The 23,267-nt window shown below is 37.0% G+C and overlaps 1 protein-coding gene across 1 annotated transcript in view; it reads right to left on the bottom strand.

Annotated features, from left to right (window-relative positions):
* The window catches only part of LOC110443491 (cullin-associated NEDD8-dissociated protein 1-like), a 35,484-nt gene extending 20,747 nt beyond the window's left edge, over positions 1–14,737 (bottom strand). Inside the window, exons 1-14 of the mRNA XM_021487722.1 lie at positions 14,569–14,737; positions 12,704–12,805; positions 11,443–11,510; positions 10,578–10,690; positions 9,382–9,482; positions 8,013–8,079; positions 6,554–6,652; positions 5,735–5,861; positions 5,174–5,336; positions 4,261–4,364; positions 2,562–2,716; positions 1,731–1,839; positions 1,294–1,479; positions 84–195 (exon numbers count right to left, since the gene is read on the bottom strand). Coding sequence (XP_021343397.1) covers positions 84–195; positions 1,294–1,479; positions 1,731–1,839; positions 2,562–2,716; positions 4,261–4,364; positions 5,174–5,336; positions 5,735–5,861; positions 6,554–6,652; positions 8,013–8,079; positions 9,382–9,482; positions 10,578–10,690; positions 11,443–11,510; positions 12,704–12,805; positions 14,569–14,610 — 1,548 coding nt within the window. The 5' untranslated portion in view covers positions 14,611–14,737. The remainder of the gene's footprint in view (positions 1–83; positions 196–1,293; positions 1,480–1,730; positions 1,840–2,561; positions 2,717–4,260; positions 4,365–5,173; positions 5,337–5,734; positions 5,862–6,553; positions 6,653–8,012; positions 8,080–9,381; positions 9,483–10,577; positions 10,691–11,442; positions 11,511–12,703; positions 12,806–14,568) is intronic.
* Between the last annotated feature and the right edge of the window lie 8,530 nt (positions 14,738–23,267).

Raw genomic sequence — 23,267 nt, 5'->3', positions numbered from 1 at the left:
ACAAATATAGATTTTACCTGTGAAGGGCAATAATTGAACTGCGTGAAAGTTTCCAGGTATTTAGAAACTATAAATTAACTTACTGGCACTAGGACTTTGATGTGTGCGTGAAACACGACCGGATTATGGTGAGACAGAATACAGTTGAGGAAAGACAGCGTATCAATCTTCATGTTGGAGCTCGAATTCTTGTCCCTGTACACAACAAATATCAGGATTTTCATACAACAATGTTTGGCAACATAAGGGTACTCACAGACACTACACATAACCTATCCTCGAATTTTGAATTTTGAAATCTTGATGAAGTGGCGTAGGCCCGGCCGAAAACTTGCATGCATTATTAATAGTGTCCATATATGGCAAATAAGATAGATTGACAGTCTATTGACTATATGGCTGTATGAATTGTGTGGAAGCGCCTGTGGTGTATGTCGTAATTCCGGTGGAGCCCACGGCGGAACAGAGCTGTGCCTAAGGTCGATTCTAGTTCATGTTGAGTTTACGGGGTGCCAGGAAGCAGCTAGGCTGAGGAACGACCCCTATGCTACAGCTCTCCCTATACCGAAGTAATAAGGCCCAAATTAATTTGTGCAGCATATGAGATCCTTGCTCGGAAGGATTCCGTCGTCAGGAAGGATTCCGTCGTCAGGAAGGAAGCTTTTTTAATCCCTGTTAACAGGAATTCATCATAATGAGGAAGACTATTTTTATCCATTTTAACAGGGACTCATCAGTGAAAGGGGTCAGTGTAACTAAACACCTTGACATAAGGTTGTGACTGTTACAAAAATGTAAGTTTTACAGAAATGCTCCAACCAATACAATGCAAATACTTACAACTCCTACCTGCAATTTGAAGAATAATAGAATCTCTCAACCCCTTTGGGGTGAGATAGGGGAATCTCAACCCGAGGGGACGATTCTTATGTTGCCAAACATGAGGCTTTGCTAAGTGTTTGGCAACTTCAGAATCTTTCCCCGAGGGTTGAGATTCCCCTATCTTACCCACAAACGGGTGAATGATTCTTTTTCTCTTACCCTGTTCTCCCAATGTGTATCATATACACAATGTAATGATAACGTTACATACTAAATTCAGGGTTGACGTGGCATTGATGGATTGTTGACGTGACGTCATTGTATTGTTGAAGTGACGTCATACCATTGTTATGAATAGGGGAATCCCCCCCCCCCCATGGAAATCTCACACAGGTAAAAGTGTGGGTTCACCTGTCCAGGGTAAGAGAAGAGAATATTCCCTAATGTGTGTACGTTCTACAATATACCTACCCCAGGGAGTACTGGATGCCTGGTACCAGAGCCTGGAGGTGGTCCGTCAGGGCCCCTGGTAGTACCAGGACTAGCTCTGTGAGGAGACTGAAGCAGCCTTGCCTAGTCTTGACACTTTTCTCTTTCAGCTGTTTGTGTATGGCTTTCACGATGTCAGGTATCTGTCCCTGTAGCTGACACAGTGGTCTGTAACACCAACCACACTCATTACTTCTTTTGGAGATAAGATTTTTTACATTTGTACATATTTGCCAGGATTTGAATTTGCAATACAATCAACAACATATAATCTTTTTTTAATAAAACAATTATACTTGTACTTCAACAAAAACGATAATAATTTTGCAGGTGAAAAATTTGTGTACAACATTTTTTAAACTACTCAGACTTTCAAAATAGATCTTTTTTTCATTTGAGGGAAGTGTAAAAAGATATACCCGCCATCCTGATCCATTGCATCTGGGTCTGAAGTGATGTTTGGACGAGTCTGTCTTAACAATGTGATGTAGGCATGGAAAATGTCAGCCTTTACATTCTCTTCTCTCTCTATAATAAACAAAACATATAACTATATTGACACACAGTATACTGAGATTTGTTTTGCCGTAGTTCAACTTTCCCCTATTTGCCATATATGTAATGAGGATGACCTTATCACAGGATTCACACCAGGGGCCTAATCATTTATGCGGAACAACAGGTACGCCAGTTTTTAAATGTAACATTTTTGGGTATAAAATCGGAGGGACCTGCAAAATTGTATGCAAGCCTGCCTGAAAGCAGTAACAAAAGCAGTAACAACAGCAGTCCAACCGGTTCAACGGTTTAGACTGTGATAAACGAACACGGCCCAGATTTTGAAATTTTTGCGTCAAATCATAAAATCCTGCAGGTTCGTTGTTATTATCACAATAACATGACAACATATGACACAATTTTTTATCAAATTTTCACCAAACAACCGATGATCTTTTTGTAGCCAAACAAATTGCCAAACTCGTCGATTAAAAATGTATTTTTCGCAAATTGCGACATTGGTCATTACAGCCAGCATACATTAGTAAACAACCCTTATAAACATAGTAATCAAATACGAAGGGCGAAGTTAACACTGAGCAAGAATGGATTTTACTGACGCAGGACGAAAGTTTGACTGGACAAACGTTTCCTGATATCTATGTATAGCATCCACATTTTACTCTAGGGTTGGGTAGCCTCTTCGCAATTTCTTCCTTTGATTCTGAAATAGTGAAAATAATCATATTTACCTTTAAATCTGGCTATGAGAGCTGGTGACACTGTTCTGTAGAATTCCACCAACATTTCGTGTCGTGTGCCAATAATGGCGTCAAGACATTTGGCTGCAGCCCGTCGCACCTTCCAGCTCATGTCGTCATCATCACTGTACTCCTCTTCGTCGTCACTGTAATGTCATTGTAAATTATGTTCAGGGGACTACTGCATACAGAGATATATTTGCTACAGCTTAATTTTGGCATTTTTCGTCAACAACATATTACGCATAGCAACTAAATGGGAAGGGCAAAATTCCCACTGGGCGAATATGGATTATTTTGGCGAAGGGTGAAAGTTTGACTGGGCAAAACTTCAGGGTACACAGAACAGTTACTTGTCCTGTGAACACAACGGATCCATGAATTTTCAAATGGAACTAGAACACTGACAGCTCAGTAAGGGCCCCGTCTTGTGGCAATATATCCCCCATAATCATCAAGACAAACTAGAACACTGACAGGTCAGTAAGGGCCCCGTCTTGTGGCAATATATCCCCCATAATTATCAAGACAAACTAGAACACTGACAGCTCAGTAAGGGCCCCGTCTTGTGGCAATATATCCCCCATAATTATCAAGACAAACTAGAACACTGACAGGTCAGTAAGGGCCCCGTCTTGTGGCAATATATCCCCCATAATTATCAAGACAAACTAGAACACTGACAGCTCAGTAAGGGCCCCGTCTTGTGGCAATATATCCCCCATAATTATCAAGACAAACTAGAACACTGACAGCTCAGTAAGGGCCCCGTCTTGTGGCAATATATCCCCCATAATTATCAAGACAAACTAGAACACTGACAGCTCAGTAAGGGCCCCGTCTTGTGGCGATATATCCCCCATAATCATCAAGAAGCAATCTTCCCATATAGCTGAGCTTGACGTTTGACATTTGGACTTCAAAAAGAATCCCAAGGAAGCAAAATATACATATTACATGTACTATGATGCGAGTCTTGTTCCCTTCCACCTCCATATTTGCTGGGCTAACAGAAATGTAAATAACGTTGCGATACTCATTTGTTAGCTTTGATTTGTTTTATTTCACCTTACATACCTCCTCCATCAAGAGCCAGCGTCAAAGTCAGAGATCCACTTTGTCTTTGACCTTTGGACCCAAATGACATTGACCATTAACCCAGTGACCCTGTTTTTTGGTCAGTTGACTTATTCTTTAATTCTGACCAACTTTGCTTCTTAATATCATAACAAAATGTTCATCAGTGAAAAGATGTAAAATTTGACATTGACCTTTGAACCTAATGACCTTGACCTTTGACCTTGACTTTTTACCACAATGTGTATTTTTGTGAACTGAACATCTTGACCAAGTTTCATGTACATCGGTCAATAAATACCAAGGTATCAGCCAGGAACAAAATTTGTGGACGGACAGACAGACAGACAGACTGATTACTATAGGGCACCCGTATCTCCGATACGGGGCCCTAATTAATATGCCTAATTAATAGATTTCTATTAATCTCAATCATAACATGCTATAATACATAACAAACATGTGAGAAATAACAATTAAATTGACGAAAAAAATACAGGAAATGTTTCCCTACCTATCTATCACTTTTCTTAAAAGTCGAAACAGGAAGCAATATTTTTGCTTGACTTAAGCCAAGCGATAGTACAAATATATTGTATTTTTCCTGACTTACTCTTCTTCTTCTTCCTCCTCCATTTCCATAGCATCACCGTCATCGTCGTCGTCATAGTTATAGTTGGGATCGTGGCAAATGTACCGCAGACAGATCTTAATGATCTACAACCACAGAAGTGTTTCCTGTACTTTTTAATACTTCTATGAGTTAAAGGTTAATTTCCAATAAATGTCGACGGTTAAACTGTGTAGGGGTTAGGAAAGGTAGAGGCCATGGACCCTACATCATTCAAAATTGTAATGGCTCATAAGAATTTTACAAAATTTAACAGATTTATAAGAACTGACCCCACTTCAGTCGCTGTAAACTGGAAAATGGTCCATATTATGGTCCTGTTTTTTGGTGTGTTTTTTATCATTGACTATGTATCTCTAAAAAAGTAAAAGCTCTACAAGTTAACTCATTGACCCCTGAAGTTTCATAATGAACTATTCCAACCTTTGAATTGGAAGGTGTTCAAATGTGTCTTCAGGGGTAAATGAGTTATAACTGTGCATCTTCCAAAATATAACCTATATGGTGTTTCTCAAAGTTAGTCATATTGACCAAGCTATACAAAGATTGAGCCAAACTAAAGAACATAAATTTTGTGCTAATGCAATTTACTTCATGTTATTATCACAACCAGTTACAGTGACAATATAACCCATATGGTGTTTCTCAAAGTTAGTCATATTGACCAAGCTATACAAAGATTGAGCCAAACTAAAGAACATAAATTTTGTGCTAATGCAATTTACTTCATGTTATTATCACAACCAGTTACAGTGCCAATATAACCCATATGGTGTTTCTCAAAGTTAGTCATATTGACCAAGCTACACAAAGATTGAGCCAAACTAAAGAACATAAATTTTGTGCTAATGCAATTTACTTCATGTTATTATCACATCCAGTTACAGTGCCTTACCTCTGTGACAAACGGTGAAATCTCCTTGGGACAACGCCTCACGAATGACTCAAAGGCCTGTAGACAGTACTCTCGCAGTTCATCGTCTTCTTCTTTACAAAACTTGACAATTGGTGGCACCATCTTCTGTAGGTGTTCCCCAAATCTGTGTCCCGCCTGTCGACTACAACAAAACGTAACATTCGTTATAGACACGCACCAAAGCTGAGGGCTAGGATCGCCTTTATACAAAACCATCAAGTCTAGTTACTTATCAGCCTGTCCCTCCAGGTTTTACTGTATCTATACAAAGCAATGTATATCATAAACAAAATCCTAGAACAAATCAAAGACAGGTATCAGCCAAGCAATTGGTATTTCTTTTACCAGAAAACCAATCAACTGGCTAACTTGTGTCTTCAACTTTACCATGGCATATTCCAGGGGTGTTAAGAATGAAAGGGAGCATAATCGCTGGAATTTCGAGGATGAAAAATGAATCGATCAAGGAACATTGCTTGAGGACCTGTCCCATTACCTGATGGTGTCTATGCATTGTAAGTCCAGTCATTGTTGTATTACCTGATGGTACCTATACATTGTATGTAAGTCCTTGTGGTAGAGGTGGTGTCATTTTTGTTCAGCTCTGTGAGTAAGAACTCGATCAGCTCAAGGAACAGCGGATTGTTACAACTCATCACCAGATAACCTGTCAACAAAGAACATATTCGAACTGTTACACAATTTTCTCCTAAAATCCCACGTGTCAGGGTTCTTTTGTTAAGTTGTAATAGATGGCTACGTGGTATATGCTTATTCACAAATAGTGTTTAAATAACCTGCCACTGATCAAATATGAAATGGTATATTTCTATCAGAGTTGAAAGCACCTTATCAGATTGACCTGCCAACATCACTTATCCAGAAATTAGAACACTTACAGGTGAGCCAGGGCCCTGCATTGTGCCTGACTGTTACCCTCCCCACCGTCTATTTTTAGAAAGTGATCTTAACCTTGACATTGGAAACTTTTAAACCCCTTTTGTATAACTAGATATCAGTGTATCACCATGTCATAGTCCAGACTTTTGAATTCAGAGATAATCTCCAGAAATGTGGACGGACAGAGACAGTCTGACCGACGAACAGAAACACTATAGGTCCATTTAAGTGCTATTTCCAATATCAGAAATTCATATTGGTTCAGCCTACAAGTAATCATTACCCGATTCATCCTGAAAGATAATGCATGTGAGTATGGTAGAATTAACCCAACTGTTCAACCATAATCTTCTATTCACAATGGTATCTAACAAGAACTTGACCTCTGATGTTCTATTCCAAAATCTATCCACGACATCTGATCTGTGCCTAGAATGGACTCATTGTGTGATAAATTACCGATGGCGATGATGGCGCGTTTCCTCACCGCCAGACGCGGGCTTGACAGCTGTGGTAGGAGTGACTGCATTATACTGGGATGGAAGCTGATGAGAAGACCTGGAACAATCAATAATGACACATCTGTAAATGCAACACACAACAGAACTGAACACTATACAAAAATAAGCCACATATCTCTCCTCCACACTTGCCAACTCACACTATTTTGAAGGGAGAAACTCAATTTTGAACCCTAAAATTGAGCATTTTCGACCAGTGAGTTACTATAACTATTCCTATTTCCTAAGATCTGATGATTTCACCTGAAAGAACAGCTCAAACAATACCATTTAAAAGTGTTATGTTTTTCCTAGGGTGTGCATACACACATTTTATTTATGGTTTTAATTCTAAGCAAACATAATCTCCCCTATGGAAGTTTCAAAAAGTTGACAAGTCTGCTCCTCATAACAAACTCAGAATAAAAACATGCCTACGGTGAAATTGAGGTCACCAGGTTCATACTGTATGTTATATCAAACACATTACACACAGATAGTACTATTAATTGTTTTTTAAAGAGGAAGCACAGTGGTCTAGTGGTAGGACGCCGGGCCCGTGACCGAAGGGTTGCGGGTTCGAGTCACGGTATGGCACTTTGTTGTATCTTTGAGCAAGATCCTTAACTCTGCTTGTTCCAGTCTACTCAGCTGTAATTGAGTACCTGGTTGGGTAGTGTTAGAATTGTTGAATGCTAGCTGTGAGCAACCAAATGGCAGCTCCAACTGTATGCTCCCAAGGGAGTTGAGAGAGATATTGGTTGGTTGCAAAGGCCCTATTACCATGGACAATAATTTGTGAATCTCTTTGAGACGACCTATGAACTAGGTTGTGATAAAGCGGTATATGAGAACCTCAAATTATTATTATTATTATCAAAAAAGCTGTTTTTCATGGAACTGGACTTTTGGAACCTGGTGTTTCCAGAGATATATCAATCCTAATAATACATGCATACTCAAATTGTTGTAATTCTGATTTCTTTCTCATAAAAAAAAAAGTAAAACATGACAGTTCATAAACTTTTATTGAATTAATTAGTTTTTAAGGAATGCTAGATATGAGTGCCGAAATGCCAGCACCAGCTGTATGCTCCCCAGGGAGTTGAGAAAGATATTGGCTGGTTGCAATGGCTCTATAATCACAGATAATAATTTGTCATATAAGAACCTTGATTATTATTATTACTATTAAACTGACTGGATACAGACTTAATTTATTAGGGAAGGGGGGAGGGCAGGAGAGGGATCAGGGGAAAAGCCATTTATTCTAAGAACTCCAGCATTCAAATATAAACACCTCGTTGCCCTTTTATATTCACATCTGCGGTATCCCTTAATTAATTCTTACAACTTTTCATTATGATTTCCTATCTTTATTATTACCTAGTATGCCTACGGTTTCTGACTGTACCTACCTCCAAACCGACTCAGCAAGTCTCCCAGTATGTCTAAAGCCTCCAACTGTACTGACATATCTTCTTGCTGTATTAGAAGAAAGTCATTATCCAAATTAAATCAGAAATTATTAACTGATATTTTCTAGTTAATAACGTATGTGTGGCTAACATCTGTTTTTGCTTTTTGAACAGGGATAACTCAAGCCCAGTGGTTTGATTGAAAATGGCATATTTTATGTTAATTGAGTTCTATTATGAAGCAATTGCTTATCCCTATTCAAAAAGCGAAAATAGATGTTCAAAACTTTGTCAGGCAATTCAATATTGTGGCATTGTAGGGAAAAATTGGGCAATATATCACAGAAGATCTATAAAGGAAAGGTATTGAAACCGCAAAAGGAGACCTAGTAATATGATGGCAGTGATATAAGAAGCAAATGTAGTATAAAGAGGTACTACATTGATATTTTTTACCTCCTTTCACACAATGAGTCTTCAAAAGTTACATAGGGGTGAAAGGGTTTAAAGTATTGTCAAAGTAGGTAAAGGGTTAAATCCCCCATTAAAAGTGAATGTACTAACAGAAACAACCCCTAGTATTCATAATTGCCAACTTGGGGAAATATGGGCAGTTTTCTGCCATAGCTCTTTTAAGTACATATCTTAGCTTGTCTTGCATTTGGTGGCTTGAGAGTGTAATGTAAATGAAATGTTGTGTATAAGGATAATAAGATCAATCAAATCAAATATACCAGGAATTTTTAGCCACAGTGTAATTGGGTTTTTTCGCCTTACATTTTGTGGTTTAATTTATCATCACGAACATTAGTATACAATTTACTAGACATATTCATCAAAGGCAAAATTAACACTGAGGATGTGGATTTTACCGACATAGGGCGAAAGGTATAGGGTATACAGTAGATATACATTGAGGAGCTAGACCACAGGCTTGTGAAGAATTTTGGCTAAATATTCAATCCTGATGGTTTGTATGACCTTATATAGCCATAACCCACATCAGGAATGGAATCTTTTCTTGCATACTACCAGTAACTCAAATCTGTTACATTAACTATTCATCCTAACTAACAACAGCTGTGACTGCATGATGTGCCAAGATGACACATGTATAGGGGAGTGGCTGTGTGAAGTATTAAGGTGAGAACAGTTCAGGAAGGCCTCATTTAATTTGTTATGTTTTAATTGAATCATTATTTTTCCTTTTTTTTTATAGCTACTGGGTTACTGATACTGGCAACAGCTATGCAGAGTTTTTATCGCATGGAATATTGAGGGGGTATAAATTTTAAGCAAAACCTCTGAAAAACATAAAAGCACACTTGAAAGTTAGAAACATACTCTTACAACACCAGAAAATCCTCACCTTAGCGATAGCACTAGTCAGTCGTCCAGTAATCTTCTTACAAATACTGGCGGCCAGGGCTGTCGAGGATGGCGGCAATTCACTGATGACAGTCTTCAAACCTAGATACATGTATCATATACTTGACATACAATCAAACAAGAGACTATTTTGTTGTAAATCAGAACTATATATAAACCTGTTTTTGAATGTATTTGTAGTAATTTATCCCAATGCAAACAAGCACTAGAGAGTTACATGGTAGTTTTTCCAATACCTACAGTTACCTCCTCAACATTTCATTTTAGATGTAACAAGAGTCAGACTGGGACAGGAAATTACTGCAGATCGTAGGTAGCTTAATAGATCGGAGCGAACATATCATGATCAGAGGTCCAAGGTTCGAACTTCGGTCTGACCACTCTTAGAACATTGTTGTATTTAGATTTTTTATTTCAATCTTCTTATCGTTTCAGATGTTCCACGAAATATTGGTTGCTTTTCATGGTTTTTTTGAAAGCTATCGTTATGTCAGTGAAAACGCCCAATTCATAGTTAGTTTTGACAGTTGTACCGGAGCTCCCAAGTGTTTGATACATACTGTGTTAAAATGTGAAATTATTATTTTGAACATGAATTCATTGTCTTAACATTTTTATTCATAGAAATCATTTGTATAGGGCTTATTAAAGACATTATGCATTCAGTCTCAGACAATCATGTCATAAAAGATCTGCTAGATGATGTAAAAATGGTGTTAGTTATCTTGAAATCATTTTTATAGGCCTCATTAAAGACTAAAGACAATGTACATTCAGTCACTGACTGTTTCATAATAAGATATCAGCTAGATGATGCAATAATTGCATTTGTAATCTTTAAATCATTTTTATTCCGTCTTTTCGTATTGCAGAGTTATCTGCTCTTGTGAGCAGGTATTGATTGTTATGTCATTTGTTTCCAAGAGAAACGTCATAATTTTTTGAGAAAACGACGTAATTTTCTCACACAAACAAATGACGTAACAATCAATACCTGCTCACAAGAGCAGATAACTCTGCAATATGAAAAGACGGAATAGGCCTCATTCAAGATTAACCCTTTCACCCCCAATGCAATTTAGTAGAATCTACCATGCTTTTATCTTAACGAGTCCATGTTATGTAATGAAAGACTTGTGAGATACGACAATTTGGCTAGCGACTAAAGACACAGACCTATACTGGAGATATCGCGGAGCTGTTCCTTTGTAGATATCATGTTGTTACACAGCGTATCCACGATGGTCTCCACCTGGAACTCTTTCACCTTGTTCACCAGAGGGCCGAGGCTTGAAAAACAAAAACATTCATCGCATTTTTACATTAATTCACATACTGTTCTTCATTTTTTTAACAAATATCATGTATTCACGAAAACCATAATCTTGTTTACTCTTAGAGATTCGTAGATAAATCAACAAAATGTCACATTTTGCCAATGATTTGGAAGAATTTTATTAATTTTTGACCATGTCACATATCTTCAGCGAATTACATCATAGTTCGTTTGAGCACTGAATCCATGAGCCTGAGCATGAGAACTGTTTAGTAAATATGGGCCCAGATGCTCAATTCTGTTTTGTTTTATCATAAATTTGACATCATCTCAAAACTTATTGACAGCTAAAGCTTAGGAAATCATTATCTTGTTGTCACATACAACTAACAAAATATAATAGATTTTTTAATGAAAGTTGAAATCATGTATCACCAAAGTACATGCTATGGCTAGGGGGCTAGATCTACACCCAACCAGTTACCTATTCAATACAGACACTCTCTATCAATAGGCGAAATGTCCCGGGTTGAGTGACATATGAAATATACAATTTCTTCACATCATTGATAAACAATACAAATCGCTCACTCAGTCATAGCTTGACAAAGGAACCAGTCGGCCTTGAAAAGTTATGACACTTTTAATATGTTCATTGTTTGTGTATAACGTAAAACTTTCATATTATGTTAGAATATACTTGGTATTTGTTAGGAAAAAATATCTTTTTTGGTACATATATATCATATACATTTTTGTATCTACCATTTTACAGCCAAATTCTGAACTTCTCCATTTTTGTCTTCCAGAAGTTTCAACAGCATTCTTACAACCTGCAAATATGGTAAAATAAGATTACGATCAATCTACATTGAAACAGAATATACCTAAATATGTTGGTACATTGATGTGTGTAAAATACCATTAGGCCAAAAAAAAGATATAGTCTGTTTAGGGTTGCATTGGCAAAAAAACTAGGTTAGGTAGGTCAGATTTTTTTGATTTTTTTTTTATATTTTTGGTCATGTGATTATATTTACATATGTCCCCGCGCCGTCCCATTACAATAGTGTTAGAGGGCAAGTGTAATTATATAGGCTATAATTACAACTGCTCGACTATAATTACAACTGCCTGTTTCAGGTGTAGGAATATGTAAACAAACAAAATGGCCGCCTGAAATGTATTTTGAGGCAGGGCAAATGGTGTTTGTAGGAATATGTCTTAAAAAAGAAAAATATGTAAATATAAAATATACGTGGGTGTCTGGATGTAATTATTGTTGATATAATTACAAGTGGCCTCTAGCAAATCTACCATAAAACCCTAGCGGGTTTTATAGGATTTGCCAGAGGCCACTGGTAATTATATCAACAATAATTACATCCAGACAACCAGTTATTGTTTAAATGACCCTACTTTTGTATGTAAAACAAAGAATTACATAAATAAGGTTCATTTGGAGGCAAATTGTGCTCCTTATGATGACATTTAGCGCCAACACAGAGCTGGAAGCCATTTTGAAAGCGGTTTTTTTTCATCAAAACGTTTTGGGTCGGGGGTAAAAAGCTAGGGTCGGTCGGGGACCCTAAGCGGACACCTTTTTAATTTTGGCCTTAAGTATAAGCAATGTTTGTTAAATTCTGCTAGCAAAAACTATATTTTCATATTAAATATTGAAAACCTAGGTATAGGGCAAGTGACGACTTGGTATCTCTTTCCATACATATTTTATAATTTAAGTCATTAAAGCATTGACTTTAATTACATACCTTTACTTTATTTTTTAAAATAAATCACATAACTTTGCTTCACATTCAGATAAACACAGTTAATCAGTGTTCCCAGAAAACCCCAAATGAGGGTTTTTAACCCCCAAACAGTAGGTTGTCCCCCCAGTTATCAACAATTGCCCTATGTAACTATGTACCTAGGGGTACAGAATCTCGAAAATGTATCAAATATACCCTCAAATCTAAAATTTGGTTGGAACATTTGTTAATATGTATAAGCTGTTGTGACGTACTTTTCTTTCGCTGTCGTCGTCCAGTTTGATGGAGTCCTTCTGTAACTCTGTCATCAGGTCGTTGGTGGCCATGAACCGGAAATCTTTGTCATTGGAGGTCATCTGTGGATGAGTAGTGACAAAGTGGAAACATTAACACAAGTTCGGTCATTTTGATGCGTGTCATTTGGTACAGTTTAATTGAGTTTAGCATCCTATTAATAGCTAAGACAAAGTTGAAACATTAACACAAGTTTGGTAATTCTGATGCGTGTGATTTGGTACAGTTTTATTGAGTTTAGCATCCTATTAACAGCTAAGGGCCCACTTGTATAAAACATCTCAACTCTTGAGATTTCTTCAAGTCTAAGATTTCCCATAGACAATACATTGCTTGAGATTTTCCTTAACTTTGAGATGTTTTATACAAGTGGGCCAAGGTCATTTAACCCTTTCACCACGGTAGACTAGAATGGACTCATCCAGATAAATGTATGGTAGAGTCTACGCAAGTTACCTAGGGGTGAAAGGGTTAAGGATGTGCCTCCATGTGTGTGTCCTATATGAATGCACATGTGCTGGAACTGGTAAATCATTACTTGTTCACAGAATCACAAAAATGTGTACTTCAAACAGGATTTAATGGTTTCGTTGAAACAAAATATGCAATTTTTGCAAAGCATGGCCTACTCCACCCCGTTCCAAAGACAGATGACTGGCATAATGTGCTGAGCGAGTTTCGCGAGACTATTATTGCATCGCCAATAGCCAAAAGCAATCAATAATTCCATTGTTTCAGTACTCGAATTTTGTACTTAAACAATCCAAAATGATGGTAAGGAACTATCACTAGGCAGATTTTTTTTATTGTTTATATAGTTTAAGAAGTGTGTTCGAATTATCTGCCTTCGTATTCAAACTGGCCGGAGCTTTTCTGTATGCTTTGTGGAGATTTGATCCCACATGTACCATCACTGTACCCAAAACGGGACACATGTGGCAAAACGGGCCAAGACACTGTCATGTATGCATTTTTCACTTGATGATACATTTGTGGCAATTTAATTGTATATATGCTTTTTTGGCTGCTGATTATCGTTACATGGACAATTTAAATGTAAGAAATACTAAAAATAATTACCAAAACAAAATTTTCGTGATTTACGTGCATTGCAACACTATTTATTCGGAAATCATTTTCAAAAGTTTATTTTATCAAAACTATCACTAGTTTGTAGAAGAATTTTATCGAGTCTAATGACAAAAATGCCATAGGAAGACAAGGCAAGCTTCAAATGAGACTGTATTAGTCATACATTACTCAACAGACCTTAAAAAAAGTTTCGCCCTCAAAGAATGTTTTGGGCAAAATATCCCGGGGATTTGGGGCGAAATGACCTGACATATTTCATTTTCATTGCTGAAGTCATAGCAAAGCAACTGAACCTGGACATGTATCTATAGGCTAAAACAGTAATAAAGCACATTGACCTGCTATTCAGTTTGTTTCAATATGTATTATATATACACACTAAGATGCCAATGCGTTGCTTTATAAATAAAACATCAATCATATATCTTATCAACACACCGCCGTGTCCTGGCCAATACTATTTGCAAGAGTCTAAAGAGAGTTCCTTGTTCATCCATTCACACTGTCCTGAACACATGCCCGCATCTTGTTATAACCATATAATAGACCATTTGCGTAGAAGCAAAATTATAATTTGTTCACAGATATACGGGGATGTGTATTTGAAATAGACTTTAACTGATTTCGTTAAAACAAAACATGCATTTTTTCTTGCAAAGCACCCCCCCTTTCCAAAGTTTGATGGCGGCTGACCGGCATGAAATCACACCATCTCTCATTTACTGTCACATACCTTCTCCAAAAGATTTGCGATGTGATACGAAACACTGGCCATTGTGGAGTTATATTTGTGGTGTTTTATGGCCCTGACAAAATATATCTATTTTTCCGTTCCCGATTCAGTCGCTGAATGTTTTCTTCCAAGATCCATGCGCAAAAATAGCCAGCACACTAACGCCACCTCTGTTGTGTAAGGGGAGTAACTCCAATTGGTCTGCCAAAATCTGTCAAATGTCTACCGTACAATGATGTTCTCACCAAAACGCCTTTTTTTATGACTATCAAAGCTAAATTCATAGATCCAGAAAATTATTATTGATTTGTCAAATACTTTTCTATGAAGTAAGGGAATGACTATAGAATTTGACCCATTGTGTACTTTGATCACGGAAGAGATTTTCACACATTTGATCACTGTGGCAATGAAAGTTGGTCGAAAAGGTCATTGGGATGTAACTTATTATAGGCTGTGTCTGTTGTCAATCCCTTTGTTTGAATAAATGATATTGAATCTTAAAAAAGTCGTTAGTTTAAACAAATGAGTATCCCCTCGTTCCGGAGTTTGCTACTGATATATCATATTTAAACACATTTACATTTGACGCGGCCATGTCAGTTTTAAAGAAGGTCAAGGTCATTTATTTGAACAATGGTTTGCCCTTTATCACAGCACGCTTTTAGACAAATATCGCCATCCTTACTGAGAAGGCATTTTGGTTAATGAAAATAGCCGTTAATTTTTTTTCACTCATTTGACCTTTGAGAGTCAAAATCATTCATTTGTAAAAAACGTCCTTTAAAGACTTTAAAAGGACGTTAAACAAAATAAAACCAAAATCATTTGAAGAATCTTGGTAGCTCTAGCCCTTCATTTGAGCATGTTATTGGTCATATATATCAGCTCACTATAGGTATATATATGTTGGTTATTGAGGAGAAGTCGTTTAAAGAAAAAAGGTTGACGCCAAGCGGGGGGAGCTAAAAATAAACTACCTCAAATTTGACTAAATTTCAAAGCTAAATTACACTCTAAAAGCGCCAACCATCACACCATCACATATTTTAATGCCTGCATACGGACCTTTTGTCGGTGTATCTAGCGCTATCGGAGTAAATAGTATTCTATACAGCCATGACATTACATCTTCATTTGCACCCCAACCACCGCCCAGGCACTGATTAATTGATCTCAAAGTTCTGTTATACATCAAAAGATGACATGCTTTAGACTAAAAGATATTTGTCTCTATGAAAATGAAATAAATGTATTGTGTTAGTCAGTGAATATATCAATATCATATTTGTTTGCGTATTAACCCATGTAATATGACCGGCCATCAGCCCTGAGATTAGTTGCTAGTTTCAATTGTTTCAAATGTGACGTCACGCCTAGGACAAGTACATGACGTCACAGACTTAGGCACTGTTTCAAGGTTGCATGAAAATGTCGATTTACACGAATAAATGCCACAAATCTTGATTATGTGATAAAAAAAGGTCTCACACTCGTTTTCATTTTATATGAAATTTATGAAACTCGTCACGATTATTTTTCAATTTGAAAAACTCTTAAGCCTCGTTTCATAAACCTCTTATGAAATGGAAACTCATGTAAGATCCTATATGTATCAAATTAAGTCATTAAGTTTAATATGATTATTTTATATTCTCCCATCCATAATATATACCACCTTCTGTAGATGATCCCCTCCGTGCAATTAATCTTTATATATTTTTTCCATCCAGATTCTTCGCTGTTCACGCAATTTCCTCTCATTTTAATGATAGATTCTCTTTTCAATTGAATTGCTTCGTTCTATACATTCCTTAGTTTCATTTGGTGTTACAGTCTGCATGTCAGGCACTTTCTCGCCATAGAACTCGCCATACCATAGGAAGGGGGCTTCCAGGAAGAAAGCAAGTATGACGATCTGGCGGAAACTGAGAAAACGGGGTGGATCGTAAATTTCTTTCTAGTGGAGTTTCTCGCGCAATCAGTAGACGGACGATACTGCATCTGGAAGAGCTATTGCTACGTCCATCTACACCCTCCAAATTGACTAACTGTTTCTGTTAGGGAGTCTCTGGTCAGATAAATAATAAAATAAAATAAATCGTGACAACTTTTACCGCTTGTTACTGTATCCTTTCAATTTTTTATTTTTCCTTATCTTTGGGCGGATACATATTTCTAAATAAGGCTTTACAACTTACTGTAGTGTCTTCTTGATGCTTGCTGAGGCTGTTTAAAGTTTACCTTAAAAGAATCTGGTATAAAAAAGACGCGTAAACATTTTATATTATCTTACAGTCCTGGATAATGGCAAGACTATTATGGGGTTTACGTTACTACCACTTCAAGGAAAGTTTATGAAGGTACGACGGATCATGGAAACCTTTTTCGGATCATGGAAACCCTTTTTCGGATCATGGAAACCTTTTTCGGCTTCTTGCTAGCTTATGACATTACATGGACGGGCATATCATCTCTCGCTGCTTGCTAGAGCTTAGTACATTGACTGACATTTGAAACATTTGGGCCAAGGTCCTTAAGATGCTTCATAGAAAAAAGTGTTGAAATATGATCACCTGGTCAGGAGTAGGTTTTTGAAAACTTGAACACCAATTAACACTTGACCCTCAGCCCCGAGGAAAGGTGCACTCGTTCTTTATACGACAATTGATATGGAGAACTGATTTGGAGGTTCTATGACTAAGAACGCTTTAAAGCAAACATTGGGATCAATTTCTATATGATGAAAACATATGGTGATATGGTGAAACAGCCTCTGGGACTAGCCATACAGTGCCTGAGCTATGATCTTAGGACTAAGTCCGAAGGGGTGGGGCTAGATCCCGGGTGTAATCCTCGTAACATGTTTGTATTCATTTCATCATGCCCAGCAAGCAATTACCAAATAGCTAGTTAATTTCACGGGGACGATTATTTGCTTATTCGTGGAGTATATGCGTGGTCGTCAAAATATGGTGTAACATCACCATGAAACACGTAAATATTATCCGCGATATTAACTGCATTGCAGCTTATTTGAACTATACTGGTATCATCACTGAGCAAAGCTTAAATGTAGGTTATCTCAAATGCTCCAGTTTTGCAGTAACTGTGGTAGGCACAGGTGATACATATATATATATAAACTAATGAAAAGAGATGACCATCATGACAACATCAACTGGGATATCAGTAAATTTAATCCAGTGTTACTATGTCATCTTCGTAAGTGGAGTGTATACGAAGCGAACACTTTGCTAGCGAAGATGTACTAGGTGGGACGTCATCAGAACAACGTATACTTTTCAAAACATCCCTAAGGTACAAAATGCGGTGCCCTGCCGAGTTTATAACCAATAACAACATGGGTGTAAAGAGTGACGTCTACAGTAGTGCAATAGATTAATGACGTCATCGTATAGTTACTACTTTTCGACATGTCGATTGTTTGCGCGGGAAATAAAACAGGTCATAAAAAGGCAAAATATTGTAAACACTGGATTACATTTGCTGATATCCCAGTTGATGTTGTTGTAAAAGTTGTGTATTGATTAGGTTGCCTTACAAGCGTCAGCTGTAGGGAATTTCCTTTTAGCTCATCGGTAGAGCATCAGTCTGGAGAGCCAAGGGTCGCGGGTGAGAGGAATAATGTTTATGTATGATATATTTGCATTGTTATAATTTGGAAAAAAAATTAAAAAATTACACAAAAAAATAAAATAGCTCAATAGCGCATACTGCATTGATTGATCATAGAAAATGTTTGAAAGTTGACATCAGGAACAATATCAGCAAACATTAGATTCATTGTCATCTCCAGATCATGCCATTTTAATCAGCATACATTTGATGTCCTCATATTTAGTAAAAATGTGTACAAGACTTTTTACAAAATTTTGAATTCCTTCTTGATGCATTGTTAATCCCATTTGGTTTTAACAAGGAAACCTTCATTTTCGGTTTATTTAATCAAAATAGTATCAGTAGTAGGGTAGATAATACCATAATTTTACTTATAAAACAATATATTTATAAATCGAGATGTTTACAAATGTCATTGTCAGTAGCTGCACTTAAGAACGTTATCAAGGACACATATTTAACTCAGAGATATATTGCTGTTAATAAAAGTGAATTATTTTTATTGAAATTCAATACTGAGTGGAAAAAATGGGAAAGTCTAATTAATATTGCTTAAACCCTGTCTTTGCCAAAATATGAACATATAACTATCGAGTTTTCTAATATAAACATGTACTTCTAAATACTTATATGTAAAACTCCTTGAATCTTCCAACACATCTATATAGCTTCTTTATTTCTCAATATCCCCCCGCCCCCCCTCGTTTTTTGTTTTTTTTTCCTTTTCTTTCTTCTTTTTTTTCTCTCTCTCTTAGTCTTACTTTCCCTTCTATACCTCTAGGACCTGCTCTAACCTCTTTTCTATCACTTCTAAACAATGCTTTTATATAACGGACACAATTTAGATGGAATTTAATTATACATAAACATAATTAATTATTAATTATACCTGGAAATATGCAGTTTTATTATAAATGAATATTTAATGAATGAATTGTAATGTGTGAGAGGAATAATGTTTATGTATGATATATTTGCATTGTTATAAATTTGGAAAAAAATAAAAAAAAATAACGAAAACAAAAACAAAAAATGTGTCTATAACTGAAGCTCACAAAAACGACTGCCTATACAGTGGAGGGTTGTAAAGAGTGGGGATTTCAATATTTTCCGAGTTATGACCCAGGGACAGAACAAGTACAATGACGGGAACAGATCCTGTGGCCACTGTTGTTAGCATGTTTTAGATTGCATATTTGGCAGCGGGTTGAGTAGTTCATCTGTTCCATGATATGACTAGGGAGTACGTCCCCTAGGGCATGACTGGACCACGGAGTCAATCCCAGTTGGATAGATGTCTGTTCATGCCCACTAGCTTGAGGCGTGTATGGGGGTTATACAGTAGGGATCTACATTTTACATTTCTGCATTCAAATGAATGCCAATTTGACCCACTTTCAAGGTCACATGTGTCAAAGGACTAAGGGCGTTATGGTTTTTTTTTTACCTCATAAAAAAGTTAAAATTACAACTTGCATTTATTTACCAACTTTTGTTATAAACATCATATTGGTTAACTGGGGTTATATTTCTTGGTGCAGATATTTTCAGAATACGGGTATAACAATGTTCAAACTTGTCTTATATTTATATACTTGGTGCATGCAAAGGCTTTCAAAGGTTGAGGAGTGTTAAGTGTTTAGCCAATGTTCAACCAAACAGCGCACAATAAACGATATTCATTAATGTTTTTATTGAAAGAAAGGTTTATGTCTTTCTTTGTAATGCCATTTCTCCTAAACCGTCTGTCAAATGAATTTGAAATTTCATATTTGGTACTTTATTTATAGAGGTTTTACCTCTATTTCTCCTATTGGACCCCACCTCTCTGCCCCAAGGGGGGCCACACACACCGTTTATACAAAATTTAGTCCCCTTTGCCCAAGGATGCTCTAGACCAAATTAGGATAAAATTCCTTAATCCCTTTGGTAGTTTTTAAAGAAGGATTTTAAAGGTTTTCCTTTATTTACCCTATTCGGCCCCACCCCTCTGCCCCAGGGGGCCACACCCACAATTTATACAATATTGAGTCCCCTACCACCTGATTGCGAACTATTTTGCGCTAATTGCAAGGTCATCTTTGAAGACGCAGTCGCCCATTGTTTGTTAGACTGCGGCGAATTAGAATTAGCAAATTTGCGGGATACTCTTTTGACGAATTTTGTAAATAAATATCCTGTGTATGTTTATATGTCTTTCGACCAGTCAGACAGAGAAGTCCAGGTGGCTACTCTGCTGGGTGCTCCAAGCGATGTTATTTGTGATACTCTTAATGATGATGTTAAATCGCTCACGTCTTTTATCAAAGATTGCCTAATATTTGCGGAAAAAGTGTTCCGAATGACCTTCCAATAAATCTACCTAATTTTGTAGCAGTCATTACAATGAGCCTTCCTTTAACCACTTTTCATTGACTTATAACGGACGTGTCTTTACATTTTTTCAAGATGTGATTATGAAATGATATCAATATCAATTGTATCTCAATTTTTGTCTGCACCATTTTTTTTGTTCACATGTCACTTGCACTCACCGTTCTCATCCAAATTGTACTCTTCATTATTTTGGAGGAAATAAAGATATGAATGAATGAATGAATGAAAGGAAGCTCCAGACCAAATTAGGATAAAATCCCTTAATTTCTACAGTAGAAGAAGGATTTTAAAGGTTTACCTCTATTTCCCCTGTTCGGCCCCACCTCTCTGCCCCAAGGTGCAGCCACACCCACAGTTTATACAATATTGAGTCCCCTATGCCTAAGGATGCTCCAGACCAAATTAGGATAAAATCTTTAATTTCTATGCGCCATGGCATAAGCTCACCTGCCCGAAAAATCAAACAGAGGCATAGGGTGATGCATAGCCAGTAAAATCCTAGGATGTAGGCCTTTTAAGTTTGTTCAAATAAATGACACTGGCATGCTTTCAAGGTCACATGGGTCAAATGTGTTAAAACCTGTAAATTCTGAATAACCAAGAGTCATATGGTCATAATGCCTGGCCCCGTTAGTATGGTTGGATGAAGGGCTATAACGTTTATTCAAATGAATGACGTTAACCGTTCAAGGTCAAGTGGGTAAAACTTAATGAAATCTTTAAATAATGTCATCTGCAAACCCAAAGAGGCATAGAGTAAAGATGTTTTGCCGTTAGCATAATGGGATGAAAGACTTTGAACCTTTCGAGGTCGCAGGAACAAAATTTAATGAAATCATTACACAACTTCTAAAAGATTTTTGGCTTGTTTGTGTTTTACCTCCTATTAACAGCTGTGGTCATTTAAGGACGTGCCAGGTTTTGGTAGTGGAGGAAAGCCAGAGTTCCCGGAGAAAAACCATCGACCTATGACCAGTACCTGGCGACTGCCCCAGGTAAGCCTCAAATCTGCGACCCAGTGGTGGAGAGCTAGTGGTAGCAGATTGTCAGACGTCTTAACCACTTAGCCACCTAGGCCCCCTAAAAGAGGCATGATGCTTGACCAGTAGCATTACAGTTGAATTACCAAGGGAACAGGGATCAATTTTGTTAAAATCTGTAACTGAATTCTTTTGAATAACTAAGGCCTACTGGCTCAGAAAAATGAACGCCCCACATTAATGCCCAAGACCTCTATCTCCAGATGTCAAACCAACTTATTTTATACAAAATATGGTTATTATTCAACCAGTTGTTCAGGAGGAGCAGGTTTGCCTCTCTGCCTCATGAAGGCCATAACTCCTGATATACAACACTGAATTCCCTTAGCCAAGGGATGCTCAAGACAAAATGGTTAAAAATTGTTTAGCCATTCAGGCCTAGTAGGAGTTTAAAAGAAAAGTTATCAGACGATGGAAAGATGACTTGCCACAGAATAAGGTGACTTGGCACTTTAAGGCCAAGTCATCATGAACTTAAAACCAAAACAATTATGGTGGTATAAAATTTTATTGTTAGATTTGATATACAAAAACATTTTGTTATCTTGCAACTAACAACATATATATACAAATATATATAAACTAGATACCAGTTTAAGTTGACCAAATTGTTGTGCTTAGTGAGTGTCCAAGTCTGACATTACACAATATCTCCCCAGAAAATAACCACACCCTAAAGAACCTGCATATCAAATTATACATGATGATGATGATGATGCTGATGACGTTGATGAAAATACAAAAGGTTTCTGTATTTCATTAACTCATTTACCCCTGAAATTTCATAATGAATTATTTCAACCTTTGAATTGGAAGAGTTCAAATGTGTCTTTAGGGGTGAATGAGTTCAAATGTAATGTTTTTCTCTCTTACCTGTGAATGGAAGGTTAAAGTGTTTTGGTTAGAATGCAGCAACGTTGGGTGTTAAAGAAATATCTGCCTTACCTGGTACATTTTATACACAATGCATTCATTTTGTTGTCACAATGAAAACAAAAGGACTGAATGGGCCTGTATCACTCACCAGGATATTTGGTTGAAACTAGTTGAGATGATATCAAGTCAAGATTGACTCCACCAATCTGAGAACAGGATGGCCATTTTGAATGAAGAATAAATTCAAAATAATAGCACCTGTACTGGAACACCAGCGTATCGTTTACCAGGTATATCAATTTTGGCTACCATTTGTCTGGTTGTAGTTGAAAACTATCTTTGTCAATTACATGACAGGTGATGATTGTCTTTGACTGGGAAATGGTCCAAAGGTTACACTCGGTCAGGACCTTGAGAGGAACATTTGTATGCTGTTTTGTGAATCTGCTTGATGAAAAATTAAGTATTCTCAAATAAGTGGAAAAGCGGTCAACTTAGATTTCAAATCAGCCAGTAAGTTACGATCTGGTACGATCTGGTAAGTAGGTAGACCGGATCATATGGGGTTTTTGATTTAAACATATTTTCATTTGCATCTAATATACAAAAGGGATTGGGCACAAGTTGTCCAACTTATGTAAAGCCGTTTCCCTATAACATAATGAAATATATATATACAAGATGGCAATTTTTAAATTAATTAGTATTTTCAATTAAGTTTAGTGTTACTGACAGAGAGAGAGAGAGAGAGAGAGAGAGAGAGAG

Source organism: Mizuhopecten yessoensis, unplaced genomic scaffold (assembly GCF_002113885.1).
Source record: "Mizuhopecten yessoensis strain PY_sf001 unplaced genomic scaffold, ASM211388v2 scaffold716349, whole genome shotgun sequence".
Classification (NCBI taxonomy): domain Eukaryota; kingdom Metazoa; phylum Mollusca; class Bivalvia; order Pectinida; family Pectinidae; genus Mizuhopecten; species Mizuhopecten yessoensis.
The sequence above is the reverse complement of the archived record's forward strand: the minus strand, read 5'-3'. Positions and strand labels throughout refer to the sequence as shown.